Source organism: Acanthopagrus latus, chromosome 2, assembly GCF_904848185.1.
Source record: "Acanthopagrus latus isolate v.2019 chromosome 2, fAcaLat1.1, whole genome shotgun sequence".
NCBI lineage: Eukaryota > Metazoa > Chordata > Actinopteri > Spariformes > Sparidae > Acanthopagrus > Acanthopagrus latus.
Window position 1 is genome coordinate 2,428,545 of NC_051040.1, and position 17,421 is coordinate 2,445,965.

Consider the following 17,421-nt stretch of genomic DNA (forward strand, 5'->3'; position numbering starts at 1 on the left):
AGAGCTTCGAGAGGAAAGCCTGTGGGTTTCTGTTCAACAAACCACAATACAATTACTTTTATATCTGTGGTTCATTTCTGAGATCATCTTCGTCGAGCATCTGTTAGCTGAGGCAGCATCAGTCAACACAGCAGTCAGGCCGCCATGTTGAGAAATGTGACGGAACATTAACACTTCAATAAAGTTTCTAACAGGATCGTTTGAGCACAGCGAGACACTGCAGGCGGTTTCTTTTGTTAGAAGTGATAACGTTATGTAACATCTTTCACAGAGCCTCACGAAGTTTGGCAAACTCCCCTCGCTGTAAACTCATTGTTTTCATCATGATGTGGAGGCCTGAAGTAAGAACTGGCACGGCATTATGTGGGTGGTTTATGCAATTTGTAAAATAAAGAGTTACTGTAAAGAACTATGTGTTCTGAGTTGTTTTTGTTAAACATATAATAAAAATACTATTTTACTGTAAAAAAAAAATTGGTTTGTGCTGAAATCACCACCGACCTGACTTGAGCTTAAAATAAATTCAAACCGTGAGTTGAATGGAATGTGATGAAACAGCCTGTCAAAACTCAAAGTGCTAACGAGGCTAAAATTAGCGCTGGGAGAACTCTGTCCTCAGTGAACTACAGCAGGTACAAACAGCAGCAGAGTATTTACTGTGCAGACACGGGATAACAATGACTATTCATAGACAGAATAATTACGATACAATATGAACACTCATATTATATAATAAAGCCTGTGAAAGACCTGTATGCACAGGCACTGTCTTGTTAATACAAAATGTTAATGCATGTAATCGACTTTGTGCGATTAAAAGCACTTTGATCGTGACCCTGGTGGATTCCTAACTGGTCACAGCTCAATGGTTTTAATCTCCTCATTCCCTCATAAGACTTTCAATATATCAGCTGAGAACCTTGGACTCTGACTTCAGTCTAACAGACGTTAGCTTCACCTTTAACCAGGTGAAGTCATTGGCTCTCTACAGCTGATACTGACACTGTTTCGAGGGGTGAAACTGAAATACACTTTCAGTGTGATCGTCCAGTTTAGAAGCAGGGTTGTTTTTTTCTCCGCCCCGCCTACTTGCGTGCATCCAAAGTAAAATAAATCCAAACATCAGAGACAACAGAACTAGCTTAGCATTAGCCTGCAGCTGCACTTTCAGACACTTATCCTGTGTGCACACAGAGAATCAGCTGACTGGTACTGGAGAAAACTCTGACAGCGTCTCAGATGTTGGATTTATTTTCTTGCTCAGCGAGCCTTTATTGATTTGTTTGGAAAGAGGGTTGACTCAAGATAGATTTGAGAAACCAAACTTTGTAACAGGAGCATAACGCTGTAAAAAAACAATCTGACTCATGATACTCCTAATTGTCCTCTATGAGGCCATTCAACATTCTTCCACACCAAAAGGGGAAAACCATTTCTCAGAGGAGCTGGTGTCAGAAGAACACACTGTGGACTGATTTGTCCACATACTTTTGGCCATATAGTATGGTTGTTCCTTTACTAGTTTAGTTTACTAAAACAATGTATATGCATGTATAAACAAGTCTTACGTAGTTTCTCAAGGATCTCCTCATCTGACATCTTCTTCTTCCTGGTTTTGTCTTGGGGGCGGGGCACAGAGGGCCCAGGGGCGGGGCTCGCACTTGGGGGGCTGCTGGGAGCTCCTTCTGCAGGGGCGGCAGGTGTGACGGCAGCTGCAGCGGCTGTTGGCGGGGAGATGGGAGAGGTCGCAGCATCTTTGGTGGGAGGAGGAGGGAGGGGCTCGATCACTGAGCGAGTGTATATCTAAAAGAATGACAACACAGTTTAAAACATTTATGACATCTTTAAAATATTCTTACATGCATCTTCCTCTAACTGTTGGACATGAAACTGGAACATTTAGTCTTAAATCCTAAAGTTTATGGGTAGATAAATCAAAACTAAGTGCTCTAAGTGAGCTGTGAGGCGTTTGAGTCCTGCTCCGCTCTCAGAACGTCGGCATGAAAAGACGAGTAACATCAGAGAGAGACCAGCTTGTGTGTGTGTGTGTGTGTGTGTGTGTGTGTGTCTGTGTGTCTGTGTGTCTGTGTGTGATCGTGGGAGCTCCAGTCAGGTGCAATAGACCCATCACCATGGAAACGTTGGTGGCGCCATGGAAGCAGCCTCTCAACCGCCGACCTGTCTGACAGAGAGGCAACAATGTGTGTGTGTGTGTGTGTGTGTGTGTGAAAGAAAGAGCAAAAGACATAAAAAAGGAATTTGTGAAGTATTAACGTGACAAACAGTGTGTGTGCATGTGTATATGTGTGTGCGTGTGTGTGTGCGTGTGTGTGTGTGTGTGTGTGTGTGTGTGTGTGTGTGTGTGTGTGTGTGTGTGTGTATGGGATGAAGGCTATAAAGACAAAATACTCATTCCCGACTCGGGAAGTCTTGGACCAGGATTTACTGCGTGAATGTAGCAGCTCGGTGTGCCTCATATATTGGCAATTGAATATAAATCAGTCTGTTGGGAAAAAAATGCACTTGTGTGTGTCTGTGTCTGTGTCTGTATATATGTGTGTGTGCGTGTGTGTGTAGTGCTGACCTGACTTAGCAGAAAACAGAAAGCTTCTTAGAAAACGTTCTAAATAAAAATCCTCTGCTTCCCTTGTGACTATCACAGACACACACACACACACACACACGTGCACACACCCACAGACACACACACAGACACACACATAGACACACACATCCCTGGGGTCTTATTATAGAGCTGAGGTGAGGCAGGACACAGGACCATTTGGAGATTAATGAGTGAGACAAATCTAATGAACCAGTACTACCTGGGCAGTAAATGACTTATCTCTTAAGTGCAGCGAGGAACAGAGCTGATGTAAACAGAACTTCACTGTGTGTGTGTGTGTGTGTGTGTGTGTGTGAGCGTGTGTGTGTGTGTGTGTGAGCGTGAGCATGTGCATGTGCAGCTGGAAGGATGTTCAGTCACTCCACTATGTTTGACCTGACATGTTTAGGCTGACAGACTGGTCTTTTCATGTGTACCTGATTGAATATCTGTGACATATCTAATGTAACGACTGCTTATTATACATTAAATCATATTATATATACTGCACATAATTAAGTAAAGGTTTGTTTGAAGAGTTGGACATGTGGAGAGATTTGGGGTTTATGGTGTCCACGTCCAGCAGTGACCTTTCTTGAATCATTCCACCTCTCCAGTCATTTGCTGCCTTCTCTCTATTCATGTTTTTTACAAGTAATTATTTTTGTTTATTTTCTATTTAACCTTTATTCAACCTTTATTTTTATTTAGCACTCTGTCTCAGTTTTTAAGAGTAAATAAGTTAAAGTGTCAACCAATCATCCATGAGACTTTGGACAACCTTTGAGTGATTGTTGAAGTCAACACACTTTAATTTTCGTCTAAAATGTGTTCTTGTAAGTTGTTCCATTTATAGAGGAGCTTTACTACACAATGACGTATCGACATTTCGGCCTCATATTAAGCAATAAGGATGAACCAATACATATATTGATTATAAGTAAACAATGATAACAATAAACACTATACATCTGCAGTAAAAAAGAAAATCTTAGTGTCACAATCTAGAATATCTAGTTATGGAATGTAAGTTCCATGTACTTCCACTCCAGTTTCGATGGGAAATATTAAACTTTTTACTTCACTACATTTATTAAGTAATTAAAAGGACAAGTTGCTTTTCAGATTCAGATTTTTAATGAGCATACTTACTAAATGAACATGTTTTATTGTAAATCTGCCAAAAAAACAACAACCAGCATGCCAATAATCAGAAGTTCTGTTTTGTAATAATTTGTGTAATAATTTTACGATCATCGGTTCATCCACACTAAGTTGTGGGTAGTTGTAGTGTTTGTGTGTACGTACCGTATGTGTGTGTGTGTGTGTGTGTGTGTGTGTGTTTGAGCTTGTATTGCATCTTTGTGACAAACAATTTCAGTTTTTGGCCTTCATGATGACGACCTTTGAGCATTTTGGGCCAATCGGCACGACTTCAAAGTAAGTTTAAGGTTATGTAAATTAGGCGAGTTAAGAGAGGGTTGGACTACATGAGTGTTTGGTTGAGGTTGTATCATATCAGTGTTGGCCCTGAGTATATATAGTAACGTGTCCTTACTGATTTGGTGTGCTCTGGTCGGGGGGCGATCACCGGCGGCGGCTCAGCCTCATCTTCATCCTCGTCCTCGGATACGGTTTCTATGGCAGGCGTCTCCGACACGGCCTTGGAGCTCTGTGTGATGTCACATGGGGAGAGAGGGCGGGGCTTCAGAGACCTCATCGTCACATGAGCCAACAGTGATACCAGACCCATCATTGCCTCCTACTGTTACTGCCACTTCCTCTACTGCTTCGTCATCTCATCCTACAGGGAAGTCCTCCAGCTCGTCTCCAGATCTTCTTCTCTGCTCGTTTTTCCCTCAGTTTAACCTTCTTCTTCTCTGACTTTCCACCCTGTTTTCCTTCCCTTCTCTCGCCTTCCTCTCGTCATCACTGTTGATGTCTGATCGCTCTGGTCATGTCTGGCTTCTGATGCCACTAGTCACACATCCTCCTCTCCATCCCTCTCTTTTTCTCTCCTCTATCTCTCTCTGATAGTCTGACGCTCGGCTGGTGGCCAAGCTGCAGAGACACGGAGACGGTGAGAGGAGGAAAAGATGCTGAATCACAATGCAGAGAGAGAGAGAGAGAGAGAGAGAGAGAGGAAGAGGAAGAGGAGTGCATCTCTAGGAGCTGCATCATCATCACTTCCTCTTCCCTTCTTCTCTTTATTCTCACCTTTGTGGGTTTGTTCAAAGGCACCTTTCAAACAACAAATGCACTGCTGTGAAAACGCTTCCTCATTTATTTCAAGAACAACAACTGAGTCTGAAGATGAGTTGGAAATGTGGCGGCCAATCAAAATGTGTGAACTCACACATGTCACAACACCTGCGTCCTTTTAAGGGGGATATACTACAGGTGAATAGAATAAATGTATAACTAATACATGTTCCCATGAATTCCTTCCAGATGATTATTTACTTTAAGACAGTTACTGTTTGTCATACAAGTTTGCTGATATTGTGCGTCTAAATATGGAGATGATGCTTTATCTAGTTAGAGATGCTGCCATGTGCATTAATGTCCAGAAGAGAAATGTAAATATTGGCTTTTTTTTCTTTTTGTTGACATATAAGAGTCAAAGGTTTTTACCGAGAGAATTCTGAACATCTCTTTTGATCACTCCATAAATCAAAAAATACTTTCAACAGTCATAAAAGAAATGAAATTTTGCCACGTAGTGAAGTATAATATGTTCTGTAAATCAGTTCATGAAAGATATATGAACAAATCCCTCTGTAAAAACCTTCAGAATATAAGTAAAAATAACTGGAAATGTGTTAATAGGTGATAAGGCCCTTGTAAGAAATGTTAACATTATTAAGACGATACAGCTTAATAATAGCAAAGTAAATATAGTCATTAATACATTTTATGACATCATTAGTATTCATAAGAAAATGTTTCTAGCCCGCTGAGAACATTCATTTAATGTAATATCTAAAAATAAATAAGTCCACAATAACCCTAACAAGGGCTTACTTTTGCTTTAAATTCAGTAGTGGCATAAAATAAAGTTAATTTTTAATTACCGCATAATTAACTGCTAAAAAATACATAAATAAGTATCTATCAGTTTATAAATAATTTGTAAAGCAACCAAAAAAGGCTTTGTAAAGATTTAACTATGACATATTTGAATTGAATTATATCTATATGAAGCCTCCTCCACTTCTCCTCCTCTGTCACCCTCTCTCCTCAGACACTACATCTCCTCTGGTGCTCTCGGCCTGTCTTGTCAAACGGTAGATTAAACTTCATCTCCAGCTCTCCTTCTTATAATCTCCTCATCGTCTCACACTGCAGCTCTTCCTCCTTACTTTATTAATCCTTTCAGTCCTTGTTACCCTGACAGACGACAGACAGGCTCCATTTCCCTTCAACATGCTCTCCTCTAACATTTCTACTTGACCCTGTTTATCCTCAAACTAGCCTCCAGAGTGTGTTCTGAAATGTCTTGATTAGAGCTGCAATGATTAATTGATTAGTTTAATATTAAAACAGTTTTAGACTATTGAATTAATCTGCAGTTATTTTGATAATCAGTTCAAGTACTGTTTATTTTTTGGGGGGGTATAAATGTGAATATTTTCTGGTTTCTTTCCTCCTCTCTGACAGTAAACTAAATATCTTTAGGTTTTGAATGATGATGATGAAGATTGAAGTTTTCCAACATTTTCTGACCTTTCATAGATCAGTTGTATGTAAATCAGATCAATGTCAGCCTGTGTGTCCACTGAATATGACATCACTGCCAGCGTACAATGTTGGGCTGAGTGACTGAAGAGTGACATTGTGGTAATTCAGTAGGATTGTTAAGATGGATTTCCAGAACCTCAGAGGATTTCCTGTTATAACTCTTTAAAGCTTCTGATGTATTTTGCTATCAGTTTGTTCCACTGACGTGTGATCACTCCCACTGAGGCTGATGGTGGACTTGTATGACGGACATGAGACACATTCTGTGTTTGTGATGTCACAACGCTTTCTTACCGTTGTGGTGGAGGAGATGAAGGCATCTGAGTTCTTATCTGCAGGGAAAAACACAATTAGAAATAAAAACAAAAAGAAGGGCTGTGTGTGTGTGTGTGTGTGTGTGTGTGTGTGTGTGTGTGTGTGTGTGTGTGTGTGTGTGTGTGTGTGTGTGTGTGCGTGCGTGCGTGTACCTGTGAAGCTCATGTATTTCTGGCTGTTGGCCGTTTCTTTCGAGTCGTAGAACTTTAAAACGTCGAGGACCGCCTGAGGATTCTTCTTCTGCTCCAGTTTGGTGATGTTGGATGTCTGCAGGAGCCGAGCCCACTGCTCAGGCATGCCCTACACACAGACACACACACACACACACACACACACACACACACACACACACACACACACACACAAAGTTTTACTTCTTTTCAGATTCCATACATTCTATGTGTATTTTTTAGTGTTGTTCATTTTGAACCATATTAAAGAGAAATTTCCAACGCTTTCTGATGAACAATAAGTTTGACATCACATACATTACACACACACACGCACATGCGCGCATGCCTAACGAGCCAGTCTTGTCATATTCATACTTCAGTCACATAAACTGGGTCACATCTCCTCGTGTTCTCTCTCTCTCTCTCCACTCATCTGTCTGGGTCAGTCCATTCCACACACACACACACACACACACACACACACACACACACACACACACACACACACACACACACACACACACACACACACACACACACACACACACACACCTCACACACTTCCTGGTCCATCACTCCATCCCTCCACTCTATTCAGGTCTCAGCTTTCTTCCTAAACCATCATTTCCTCCATACACTGAGTGTCTCGTGTTGAATGTTCACCACTCTGCTGTTGTTTACTCACTGGATTATATTTAGATTGTGTTGATCTGAGTAAAAATGACAAATGGTTATTTGCATATAGAAGTGTGTGAGCCGCAGGAACTATGTCCCAGATTACAGAAAAGGAAGGAGTGCACACTCACACAAACACACACACACACACACACACACACACACACACACACACACACACACACAATTTAACTCCCAGCTAAAAGAGCTTGGTCAGGCGGATCAAGTGAGTCAGCTAAACAAGGCGTCTTTGTCCAATGTGATTATTTAAAAAGGTTCATTTGCAGAGTACAAAGACACGCACACACACACGCAAACACACACACACACAAACACTTGTATGCAACAGTAACCATCGGTCCTCTGGTAAGCAATTAAAAAGTGATGTAAACACACCAGACACACAAATACACACCACAGAAACAGCTCGGTACATTTAGGAGTGTGTGGCTACACACATAGGAACATACACACACACACACACACACACACACACACTTACAGTAAACTCTCCAGTGACGGCATCAAAGCCGACATGGATGGTGTGTTCAAAATCAGACGGTAGAGAAATCTCAGGACGCTCCTTCTTCTTATAGGCTGAAAGACAAAAAAAAACACAATTTGAATATATTTACAGATTAGACTTGTTACATATACTGCATATATTTCAGAGTATTCTAGGTTTCAACTATAAGCATGCAGGATTATCTGATAATTCATTTCCTTTAAGAACAAATGTTATGAGTGAAAAACTAAAGGTTTTAGAGTCCTAACTCGGCTCTCAAAGACTGCAGAGGAGTGGTTGAGATGCTGTACCGTTTCAATAATTAAACTGACTGTAAAAGAAAATCATAAATGCAACATTTTTGGGGAAAACGCCCTTGAAGAGGAGGTACAAAGAAAGCCAGGTTCATTAAAATTCCTTTAATCCAGACAGAAACTGTAAGAAGGGATAGAGGAAGAGGCAGATGGGGAGGGAAAGCTTGAGGAAAACAATCAGAGAAAATCAGGAAGTAGAAGGAGGAAGAGGAAACTGTTGATGGAGAGAAAAATACAGAGTGAGAAATAAGAAAGAGACAGACGACAGAGGAGACACCATATGTTGAGAACGATGCAAGATAATCCTCTGGGAAATCATAACTCCACTGAGAGGGACAGACAGCAGAGCCCCCTGGGACGACTAACAATGATGCAGGACCACCAGCCTCCCTCAAAGCATCATGGGTAATCTGTCTGTGTGTGTCTGGAAGTGTACAGTGTGGTAGTTTATCAAAAAAAATTAGGATACATTTGTTCCTCCTCAAAACATCATAAAATCATTGAAAATACACCACTGAAGTAAAACAACTAAAACACATTATAAAATGAACAAATAAAAAACTTAAAGCAAAAGTTCAAAACGTCTTTATTCATCTTCAAGCTGATTTAATGAGAAGATTGATGCCATGCTCCCACCTGCCTGCAAACAGATGGTTAGCTTTTAGCTTAGCACAAAGACTACAGCTAGCCAGTTGCAGCATAAACTCTGTGTGTGAGTACGTGCATGTGTGTATTGTCTAAAGTAGGCCATGTGAAACTGTTACAGCACTGATTCCTTTATCTGTGCATCTGTAAACACAAAGTGGTTGTATTGTAAATCGGTCAAAGGGAAGAAAATGCATTTATCAGGAATTTAGGAGTAACAGATCATTTTACAAAACTAGACATTTTCAACATAACTTAATATTTCATGGAGGAACAGCAGAGCGAGAGAGCTGTTAGACCTCCAACACCAGAGTACAATATGGATTAATCACATCAGATTATCAATCTAACTAAAGTCTTCAAGTCAGGTCACTTTATTACTTTTAAGTTTACATTAAGTTTCTGCAGTCTAACCTTCAGTACAGTAACTTTAACACACTACTTTTAATACAGACAGCCAGATTAAAACTGAAATACTAAACTAGAAACAAAATTAACACTGAGGAGTCGTTCCTGGCATCGTGTCTCAAATCAAGTTCATGTCCTCAAAACTGTCACAAATGACTCAAGTCCAGCTCACAAAGACACGAGTCCACATCTCTGCTAAAGTCAGTATGAGATTCAGAATGAAGAGCAGGTGCATCACCAGCAGGTGTTTATCTGTCACTTTCAGTACAGGTGCAGTATGTCTGCAGCTGTATGGTCTCACTGTATAGATAATAATACAGAAACAATTTGCTGTGTTGAGAGAGATTCTGAGTGAGTGAATCTGCTCCCAGTGCTGACACAACAGGGTCAAACTCATCTGTCTCCATGAGCACAATAACACAGTAAACATGATTCTATTTATATAATATCCACCACTGGAAACACCGCACGCTTTACTGAATGTTCTGGCCTTTCCTTCTAAATCAGTGGCCTCACCGCACTCATAATTGAATCTGAATCATTTCATGGAATCCTTGTTTGTGTTGTGAAGACCACAGCCTGTTTTCTGTAGCAGTCTGTGTGTGAGGCAGAAATACTCTTTCCCCAATTAATGACTGAAATTCAGTGATACATGTTTGTATCTTATGAACACTGGACTAATTTAAAATACATGTTGTTCTGACAGCATTCAGTGTTCGTACATGTCTAATTTTTTAAACTGAAGACAAAAATGATGACAACACGTCGGCCAACACACATCGACTGTTAACATGGCCACATTAACGCTGCTCCTCATTCCCTATCAGCACATTTCTGCACCTCTCTGCACTTTTTAATGGTTGAGATAAACAGTAGTTTCCTCAACCGACTTCAAAGAAGCTCAGAAAAGGTAAAACAGAGTTGAATTCTGCTGCGTCTGAAAGCAGCGTCTGACACAATAAGGCCAGACTGATGTAAACTGTACAGTGCTGCTCTGATACACAGAGGGAGGCTGTGGAAGTGGAGGCAGACACTCTGAGGAGGTTTAAATGTTTTTGCTGACTATTGATCGAGCTGCGTCTGGTAGTAAAAACATGATAACTTCCTTGTTGCTTCTTTCTTAACCTGCACCTCTTCTGAGTTCATTAGTTTGTGCTCTGGTATTCAATATTCTGACAGAGGTCTCCCCTATATTCCAAAATGTAATCTATACTTGCATGATTTTATGGTTTCTTCCACAATTTACAAAAATATGAGCATTGTAAATTTCCACAATTTGGGGGTTATGTTGTGCAGAGTCGAGCTGAAGTCTGAACAAATGAGTCTCGAGTCTTTTGCGGGAGACGGCGAGTGACTCTGCACCAGAACAGAGAAGAGTTGTGACTTCACTGAGCGACCTTTGTTTGCTCTCATCGATACAGCATTACAACACAGACAACTGTCAAAACACTTAAAAGGTGGAGATAAATGTGCGAAACAGGCTTTATATCATGCACATTTCTTCTGTCAGTAATCAAGACCCCCGTTACTTCCTGGTGAGCAACAGATGTTTGTGAACACAAGCTCTGTTTCAACTGATCTAACCGTTAAACTAGTTACAACCTTAAAAATGCTCCATTTCCAACATCAAGGTCTTTCTCTTCTTCGTGCACAAAACAGCAGGTCAGTTTTGGGGAGATGAGATTCACAATCACGAGCGGTCGCTCAAGGCACATAATGTCACGTCTGGTTCCGACGGGGCTAAAGTGCTTTGCTCAAAGGCAACGTGTGTGTGGGCAGAACTGTGATGTCAGCACTCACTCTTATCGCCTCCTCCAGTCAGGATGAAGCGGATCGAGCGGTCTTTCTTCTTCTTGTCCTCCGGGTTCGGTGGGAGGGGCTTGGAGCCATGGTTGAGAGGGACGGGGTCCTTGTTGCAGGAGCCAATCATGGTGCTGGTATTCCTCATGGGCGGAGCTGGGGGCTTGTCCTCGACCTCCCCATTATCAGACATCTTCAGCTAGGCTGCAGCCGGCCGCTCCTGCACAGAAACACACCAATCAGAGGAGGCAAGGTGAGCAGAATCAACCAATCACAGTTGAGCATTCATAATTAAAATCTGTAATTAATATCTTCTATTCTATTTGACTCTTTATTTGAAGGTCCCATTAGTTTATTTTATTTTTTTTTAATTGTCTTGTTTCTTTCAGATCTTAGTTTTTATTCCTTTTATGTGCTACATAAAAAAGCAACCTCAAATACAAATGTATCACATATTGTTGGATAATTAGTAGGCAGTAAATCCAAAAAACAACAATAACAATTTAATTACCAACAATAAAAGGTATTTTCCTCTGCAGTAGAAATGTATCATCAAATTTATCATCAAGGAAGAAGTCAAAGCTAGAAAAGGAAACGAACTAAGAGTTTCCATTTGCTCACTGAATCTATTTGATCTACAAACACTGTGCTGACTAAACCATGGTGTGTGTGTGTGTGTGTGTGTGTGTGTGTGTGTGTGTGTGTGTGTGTGTGTGTGTGTGTGTGTGTGTGTGTGTGTGTGTCTACTGACTCAGACTTAAATACTGTGAGGAGGAAAAGAGCAACTTTCTGCCTCTTCAGAAGATCTGACGTACACACAAAAACACACGCACATACACACACTTTGTTGTGTAATTACAACCTGGAGTATGTACACACAGCTGAGAGGCAGAGAGGGGCATTTTAATGACACACACACACACATACACACACACATACACACACAAAACCAACACCATCATGCACGCAAGCTAACCTGCTCTGCTAAATGCTCCAGTGGACACAGAGACCCACGAGGAGTCTTATGTGGGTCAGAGCTACACAGAAGAAGTCAACACACACACGCACACACACACACACACACACACACACACACACACACACACACAGAGCTAATGATGATTCATCAGTGATCTATTAATCCCCATTAAGAATTTGATTTGTCAGAACATTTTCACAGTCCTGACAGTATCAGTTCCCTGCAGGTGTTTTCAGCAGTATGCTGAGCAGAGGAAACAGCACTTTGTTGTATCAGGACAGCTCTGCTACATTTCATCGAATCACCAGGCAGCATGTTAGGGTAACAAATTCACAGTGTGATTAGTTTTGCAGATATTGCGTTTTGACATCATTCACGATCAGTGGAAACAAATATTTTTGCATTGCAATTTTCATTTTGGCTGACAAAAAACTAAAAATTAAAATCACTTTGATTGTTGGGATCTTTTTCATACATCTGGTGAAGAAGATTTGTAGGTCAGGACATCTATACAAGGCTACAGTACTTCATTATAATGCTGTTTTGTCACACATTTTACTTTCATCCAAATTTACCGTGTGACACACAATAAAATCAACACTGAAAGCCTCAATTAAATGTAGTTTCTAAAGTGTGTTATGAATAAATCTAAAATCCAGGATAAGTTACTGAGTGTCCTCATGACTGAGTCGGTCTACTGTCTTTCAGTAAATCTACTGTCTTTCAGTAAAATCAAACATTTAAAATATTCAGATTCTCCTTGTATGTCACGGATCGAATCCCGCAGGCTTTCCACACCAGAACAGAACTTTTAATGAAAGGAAACTCCACATGTTAAAGTAAACAGCTGAGAAGTGAGGGCGTTTTCAAACCTGCATCATCCAGTCTTTGTTTGAACAGATCTGAACACAGCAATCACACTCGGACCACAACAACCACACTGAGACTTAAGAGGAAGTCCAGTCACAAACTAATTCTGGAGTGGTTAGTCTACGATGGGAACGTAATCCAACCAACCTCAATCCGGTCCAACTACAAGCCGACCTTCAGACCTCAAGAAAAGGGAAGATTTTGAAACCAAAGTGAAGATTTTGGCATCGCAGAGACACTGTTTCCTTCAGTCTGGTGACTTTTAAGGAATAAAAAAAAAAAGATGAATTATAAGTGAACTGCAGCAGTATTATTATGTTAAATTGTTTGAATCTCCTTTGTTTACCTTCCTGCCCAGACACATCTAACCAATGAGAGAAGTGAATGTTTCCATGTGGCTTTCAGAGTGAAGAGAAACCAGGTCATCAAGAAAACATTTACAAAATCATCCACTGATTTGGACCAGAACAAACCAACATCCACCATAGGACTGAAAACTCATCATAAAATGATCCGTGCAGTTCAACATGATTAACAAACTGATGAGTAAAATTAGTTTCCCATTAATAGCTAGGAGAGTGTTTTCAGTCACCAAATAAAACCACCAAACTCAATTCTCAATGTCAGACGGGAGATTCTCTCACAAAACTTCAGCTAAACTTCCCACCCAGCTGAGTTTTGATCAGCAGCTGCTCTGTCTGCAGGAGTGTGATGACATCACGCACACGATGCTTCTTCACCCCGCAGGAGGCAAAACATGTGACAAAATTAACAAGACAATGTGAAATAAAACTACAATTCTCCATCAGGTAACAGAAAACAGCAGACAATGATTTCCTTTACATGATGAAGTATAAGAATGGTGAGCAGAAACAAGCTTCAACACAGTTTTAAGGATATTCAGCAGATATAAAAAGGTGAAGGTTCAGCCTCACACTTTCAGCCTCATTTATAAAGCACAGATTTAAAAACCCCAAACCAACGAGCTCCTGTCTGCAAGGCAGCAGGTAGATCTTACCTTAGCAGACGTGGACAAACATGTCTACAGCTTCAGTCCACAAACAAAAAGAAAACTAATCGCTCTGTATGAAGAGAAATTGTCGACTCCACTGAGAGTTAAAGAGGAGAGTGACTGGCTGAGACTGAGAGGCTCCGTTTGCCTTTTGACCATCCCTGCCTCCCGTGGACGATGATGTCACAGCATGATGTCACAAGGTGAGTCACATGAGGAAGTGGGAAATATGGCATACACTTCAGACACACACTCAGACACACACACACACAGAAGCACTGTGAAAAACTAAACACACAAGTGTTTATTGTGTCTACTGAGTCCAAACACACACACCAAGTCACACACAAGTACAGAGGTGGAGTGTGTTTACAGTCACACATACAAACAATCATTGTTTACAGAGAAGTGATACTCCCTTTGTTGTCCACACACACACGTACACACAGACACACACGTCATCCAAGCACACACCCTGAAACTGAATCTGAGTCTAAAACCACCTTTAACCCCTGAAATCGCTTCTTTAAAAATAGCCTGACGTGACATTATAAATCTTTGTCAATCTTTAATCTCTAACACACACACACACACACACACACACACACACACACACACACACACACACACACACACACACACACACACTGGGGATGTGACAACAGAGGTCTCATATTTCAGACACTGCTGTCAGTTTCAGCAGAGCCCTGCAATCAAACAAACCCACACAGTGTCTGCTACATCACACACACACACACACACACATGCACACACACACATGCACAAACACACACACACACACACACACACACACACACACACACACACACACACACACACACACACATTAATTGACCTTCTAAAATGAGCACCAGATGAGTAAAGTGAGGGTTTTCCCAACCTTGCAATGACTTCACCCCTAAACACAACACAATCATCTCTGCCTGACAATGTGTCATTGAGCAAGGCACTAAACTTAACTCTCACCCTGACATTTGACCCCCTATAATCAATCTGGCTAACGTTCAAGTTCAAATAATAAAACACAGTATAAAATATATATACATAAATATAGATATAATTAACATTTGGAGACGTTGCACTGGATTACAAGTGCGAACAATGACAAAGAAACAACACAGCTGTGGAATCCCGGCAACCCTAACTGCATGTCGAAGTGTCCTTGAGCAAGATACTGAACCCCAAACTTAACATCAGTGTATGAATGTGTGAATGTAAAGCGCTTCGAGCTGTCGTCAGACTGGAAAAGCGCTGTAAAAATGCAGACCACTTACCACGACATGATGTCACACATTACACCATAAGGCAGCAAGTCAGACAGCAAATCATTTTATATCATCATACTGATCATCTAACAATAATCACAGAAACATCAAGACATGAAAATTAACCAAGGTTAGTAACTGTGGACAAGAGAAGAGACTGCAGAACTTCTGAGAGGATGAAACCATCAAAACAACCTGACAAAAAACTTCACAACAAAACAACACAAACAGTCTGTGTTTATGGTGTGCAGAGACACACACACACACACACACACACACACACACACACACACACACACACACACACACACACACACACACACGGTATAGTGTGTCTAACTGATGAGAAAATATCACAGTGTCAGAGACCTTATATGATATCTGGAACTACAACACATACACACACACACACACAGACACACACAGGATGATTACAGCGTGTCTCGGAGCCGTCATGGCCGACCATCCATTTCTCTGCTGACAACTCTCACACATTTCATCTCCTCGTCCACTTGGCTCATGATCTACTCCTTTCTCCTCTTTCTCTCTTCACACTCTGCTTCCTCCTGTCACCTCGCAGGAGTCTCCATCTTTTCTTTTTCATATCAAAGTCTTCTTTTCTTACATACTGACCCTTGAAGTGTTTCCGTTGCTGGAACGGCAGACACACTCTGACTGTAGTGTTGGTGCCTCTTCCTCTACAAATGATCTCTGGTCGTGGATGACCACAGAAACCAACAACAGGCCAAGTTTTGTTTTCGCTCTTTATCAACTTACTGCCAGAATTAAGGTTAATTAATGACAGCTGATATGAGCTGCAACCTGAGACGTTGTTGCTGTACTGTAGGTTGTGTGAAGTAGAGCAGCGCTACACAGGCAGCAAGCTGAGGTTGAAAAAAATAAATGTGTAGGAGGATCAATATTTGATCAGGAGCCATCTTTGTCTGCTGAGGCTGAAGTCTGATGAAGGTGGAGATCAGAACAAAACACGACAGAAAGGTGAAAGAAGTCTGAAGAACCGAAGCAATCTGCAGCATCGTGTAATTACTGTTTCTCATTCTGACCACCTGCATTCTACATTACAGTCATCTGATCCATATTTACTATAGAAATATTGATTAGCACAGCCTTAAAATGGAGAATCACTCATCAGTTCATATTCTATTCTCTCATGCCCTCATCACAAGCAGCTCTGCAGCAGCCTTCAAACCCTGATATCAAGTCAGTGGAAAAACACATAACTGCTGCTGAGATGTAGCAGCGCTTCACAACTGTCTACTGTCCATCGACCTCATCAAACCATTATGTCCGTCTGTCTACAATGTACTTATCAATGACAACAACACCGAATCAGAGACAATATTTAAAATTTATACATCCAACAACCGCAGGTAGATACTGTACATGTTCATCTCCATGAGACTCACATTATGCACACACACACATACACACACATCTCACAACATAGTTTCCAATAAATGTCAGCACTTCCTGGAAACGCCATGTCAGCCTCTACAGCCACGTTTACTGGAAGAAGACACGCAGAGAAGCATCGGTGCATACATTAACCCTCTCTGACACACACATACACACACATTGGTGCATGCCATTGCTGTTTAAACTCAGCACAGACATCCCGGACTCCTCCTGCACTGCATCTCTTTACTCATGCTATCAAATAAAACATTAATCCTAATGCCCACAAGTTTCAGGACAAATATGTAAGGAGCTAGTCTAGCTTAAGTTGTTTTTATCTGGTTTATATGAGAGTTCAGCAGGCAATAAACTAACCTTAATGTGAATCAGGCTGGAGTTACTGTGAATAAATAGCACATAAACACATTTTTGTCTTTTATATGAGTAAGTAAGTATAAAAAACAGCCAGATGAACAGGAATGTGTCTATTCGCCAAATATAGCTGCAACTACTAATCAATTAATTGCTTAAATGTTTTTCTGGATACTGGATACTGGATGTGAGAAACTGTGATGGACATTTTTCACAAGAGAAATATCAATTAATAATCAAAATAATCATTACCTTGATCTAGGGGAGTTACAATATACTGATACTGACATAGTCATGACATTTAA

General features: G+C 40.8%; 1 protein-coding gene across 4 annotated transcripts in view; it reads right to left on the reverse strand.

Moving 5' to 3' along the window:
• Positions 1-17,421, reverse strand: part of pak1 (p21 protein (Cdc42/Rac)-activated kinase 1) — a 54,201-nt gene that overhangs the window by 15,189 nt on the left and 21,591 nt on the right. For 3 of the 4 annotated variants that reach the window (XR_005078397.1, XM_037118535.1, XM_037118545.1), the window contains exons 3-8: positions 11,182-11,401; positions 8,012-8,106; positions 6,814-6,961; positions 6,641-6,678; positions 4,164-4,277; positions 1,569-1,803 (exon numbers count right to left, since the gene is read on the reverse strand). Coding sequence is in view for 3 of the 4 variants with exons in the window: in XM_037118535.1 (XP_036974430.1) it covers positions 1,569-1,803; positions 4,164-4,277; positions 6,641-6,678; positions 6,814-6,961; positions 8,012-8,106; positions 11,182-11,374 (823 nt within the window). In the remaining variant the exon portion in view is untranslated. Of the gene's footprint in view, positions 1-1,568; positions 1,804-4,163; positions 4,278-6,640; positions 6,679-6,813; positions 6,962-8,011; positions 8,107-11,181; positions 11,402-14,048; positions 14,165-17,421 lie in introns of those variants that run through there. The other variant, XM_037118554.1, reaches the window with a different exon arrangement.